Below are 3,537 nucleotides of genomic sequence, written 5' to 3'. Positions count from 1 at the left end.
GGAGGATTGGGTTTTTTTCATCCCATAAAACATTAAAACTTAAGAATTGTAATTTATAAATTATAGTTAAGATAGGATTTTAAATGAAATTATAATTAGATATAATATATTTCTTCATAAAACCACTAAAATATATTAATTTAATGTAAATACACCTCATTGAGGTCTTATATTTAGTATTGTTGATGTATTTTTATGATTTATTAAAATATTTATAGTGTTTTCAAGCGTATTTATACATATCTTAGCTTTTTGCATATCCTGATACATCTCTTAAAATTGTCTTTCCAATACATTTGAAGTTTCCAATACTTTGAACCTCGGTGGTGGCTAGGTCGGGGTAATCCCAAAGAAGAAAAAAAAATGACATATTTTAATAGAGTAGAGCTATGAGAAAATACTATGATAATATATATTTTTGGTTGGATTTTAGCATCGTAGCTGTCCTAGCATTGGCTCCTTTTTGGCTTGAAAGTGTTGCTAATGGGAATGTGGAGGATGAACCCTCCTCCGACATTACATGTGATTAGATGAAAAGAGCAGAGCCACCAATGTTGAGTCATGAGTGATGGAGTAGGTGTGTGATACTGACATGATGTGTTGTGATGGTCTTGATTTTGGGCTTCCCAGATGAAATAAGTTAGCAGCGAGCACACTGATTTTAATTTTAGTTTTCCTTTTATTTGTACGGATTTTTTAAAGCTATTATCTTATCTTACTAAAGCTCTTGCCTAAGCCTTAAAGCCCCAACTCTCCTTCCAAAACTATACCAGATCTGGGGAAGAGGGAAATAGATGGAGATCGGTGGCTCGAAGCAGAACAATGAAGGTTTCGTGGGGAACAAACACATTTTCATCTTATCCGGACAGAGCAATATGGCCGGACGAGGGGGAGTAACACGAGAGAAGATATGGGATGGGATCGTTCCCTCGGATTGCTGCCCTGATCCCAGTGTCATTCGATTAAACGCAAAATTGCAGTGGGAGGAGGCCCAGGAGCCCCTCCACGCCGATATCGACACGAAGAAGACGTGTGGCATAGGACCTGGGATGTCCTTCGCAAATGCGATCCGGGCGCGTAACTCGAGCTTGGGGGTGGTGGGTCTGGTGCCTTGCGCGGTGGGAGGAACGGCGATTAAGGAGTGGGAACGAGGGAAGGATCTCTACGACAACATGGTGAGAAGGGCCAGAGAATCGCTCAAGGCGGGCGGCCAGATCAAGGCCCTGCTTTGGTATCAGGGAGAGAGTGATACGTTCTCTCTAGACGATGCCAACTCTTACAAATCCAACATGGAGAGATTCATCCAGGACGTCCGTGCCGATCTTCACTCTCCTTCACTTCCAATCATCCAAGTAAGTATCAATTATCAATCTGCATCTATCTTGTGTTGTGACTCGGCAGAAATCTTGGAAAAACATTTGTTTGTTTCGTATCATAATTAGCTCAGACTCAGACAGGCCCAAAACAGATGTATAAACCCTAATGGTCAATTCATCAATGGTGATTACAGGTAGCGATCGCATCCGGGGACGAGCAATTCCTAGAGAAAATCAGAGAAGCGCAAATGGGAATCAAGCTCCCTAATGTCTATTGCGTTGATGCAAAAGGATTGGCGCTCAAAGAGGATAATCTCCACCTCACTACAGAGGCCCAGATCCAGCTGGGGAGCATGTTAGCTGATGCGTATCTCATTCACTGCGCATATACACCTACTCTATGAAGATTTTGGTCCGTATCCGTAATGTAACGTTTTGATGGACCTTATTGTAAAATAATCTTTTTAAAATAATTTCTAGGATAGGGTAAATTTTTTAAAAAATACCAAAAACGGTAAAAACACTGATCATTTTCTTCTTCATTTAGACCATCGAATAAATCTCCTCACCTCCGGTCTCTTTCTCTTTCCCCTTCTTCCTCCTTTCGATGGCCATAAAAGAGCTTCATCGTCGAGCAAAAGAAGAAGAGGAGTTTTGTTCCTCGTGTTATTCGGCCCCGACCGGACATGAGATTTTCTCCCCTCCCTTTTTTGTAGTCTGTCCTTCTTGTCTGCTCTGTCCGTCCATTTCATTGTCTTTATTTTTGATCGTTAGCTGTAGCTCTCTATTGCTTGTACGAAGAAGAGAGATATTAGAGAGAGAAAATGGCGGATTGGGGTTTGGTGGTTATAGCGGTGGTGTTGTTCGTGCTGTCGACGTCGAGGCTATTGTTCCAGCTACTGGGAAGGAACAGAATAGTAGAGTTCGGGAACATGCAAACAAGTGGTGTATCCATTCTGGTGCATGCCATCATCTATTTCGGTCTCATCACCATCTTCCTCATCGCCATCGGTGTTCACATCTACACCGGTTAATCACCACTCTTTTCTTCTTCTTCTTCTTTCGATGGACTCTTTCGATTAGCTTCATTCGGTTAACCATCGTTCGGTTAGCTTCGTTTCATTTTGTGTCGATTCCAACTTCCAAGGAATTCTTTTACCATCTCGAGAGTCCCAGATTCAGATTCGAGGAGAGTCCAATCAATTCACTGCTTCTGTTTTTACCCCTCAACCGCACCCTCCTGAGCCCTAACTTTGAGAGATGAGTATGCTCGGCGTCCAAAGCTCAACACTACCCAGAAGAGTTTCGATGACCATCGTCAAGATCGCCATGAAAGAGCTTCGTCTGCCTTCCACCTTCAGACCACTTAAATGGAATGCACGGCCTTTGTTTTTCCTCGTCGAGCACTACCTGGAGGAGGAGGAGGACGAAGGCAGATGAAGCTCTTTCAAAGAAGAATAAAAGAAGAAGGCAGAGGGGAGGACCAGAGGGGAGGACGATGGCGGACGAAGATCTTTCAAAGAAGAAGAAAATAAGAAGGCAGAGGGGATGACTAGAGGTGCAGAAAAGAAGGCAAAGGGGACGACTAGAGGGTAGGACGAAGGCGGACCAAACTCTTTCGTTCTCCTCTTCATCGCAACTCTGCTCCAAACTCAGATACAGAAAAGAAGAAGAAGAAGAGGAAGGAGGAGGAAGAGGAAAGAGAAAGGTAGAGGCTAGTGTTTGGTGGTCTCAAAAGGAAGAAGATGAACAATATTTTCACCCTTTTTTTATATTTTTTTAAAAGTTACCTTATTTTAGAAATTATTTTAAAAAATTATTTTTATTGATACTGACACCCAAAACTTGCCCTTATCAACTATAATCCCTTTTTTTCGGATTTCTTTTGAATTTCTACACAACGGGGTAGCCCATCCCAACAAACTGGGCTTCAGTCACTACTAGACCTGTTCATGGGTCGGGCCGGGCTCGGGCCGGGCTTTGACTCTTTATTAACAGAAAACTGTTAGGCCCGAGCCCAAGCCCGGCCCGACCAATGGGCCTACAACTTGGGCCCGAGCTCGAAGCCCGACCTAATAAAAGAAATTCAAAATTTTCTGACATTTTTTTATTTTAATTTAAATGTTTTTTCCCCTATTTAAATGAACAATGGATCTACAAGTGAATCAATGACCTCAAATCAAAAAATTTATTCAAATAGACATCACATAGGGTTTTTACT

At 42.1% G+C, this 3,537-nt stretch overlaps 2 protein-coding genes across 2 annotated transcripts; both read left to right on the top strand.

Annotated features, from left to right (window-relative positions):
- The first annotated feature begins 533 nt into the window (after positions 1 to 533).
- LOC104588140 (putative carbohydrate esterase At4g34215) lies at positions 534 to 3,148 on the top strand. The gene is made up of 2 exons (XM_010245960.3): positions 534 to 1,352; positions 1,511 to 3,148. Exons 1-2 carry the CDS (start codon positions 795 to 797, stop codon positions 1,718 to 1,720), a joined length of 768 nt encoding a protein of 255 aa, XP_010244262.1. The 5' UTR covers positions 534 to 794; the 3' UTR covers positions 1,721 to 3,148.
- Positions 2,141 to 3,148, top strand: LOC104588139 (uncharacterized). The gene has a single exon (XM_010245959.3). The coding sequence runs from the start codon at positions 2,141 to 2,143 to the stop codon at positions 2,348 to 2,350; it is 210 nt and encodes a 69-aa protein (XP_010244261.1). The 3' UTR covers positions 2,351 to 3,148.
- Positions 3,149 to 3,537: the final 389 nt, after the last annotated feature.

Source organism: Nelumbo nucifera, chromosome 1, assembly GCF_055504915.1.
Source record: "Nelumbo nucifera cultivar China Antique chromosome 1, China Antique-T2T, whole genome shotgun sequence".
Classification (NCBI taxonomy): Eukaryota; Viridiplantae; Streptophyta; class Magnoliopsida; order Proteales; family Nelumbonaceae; genus Nelumbo; species Nelumbo nucifera.
Note: the sequence above shows the minus strand (reverse complement) of the source record. Positions and strands in the feature narration are given on the sequence as shown.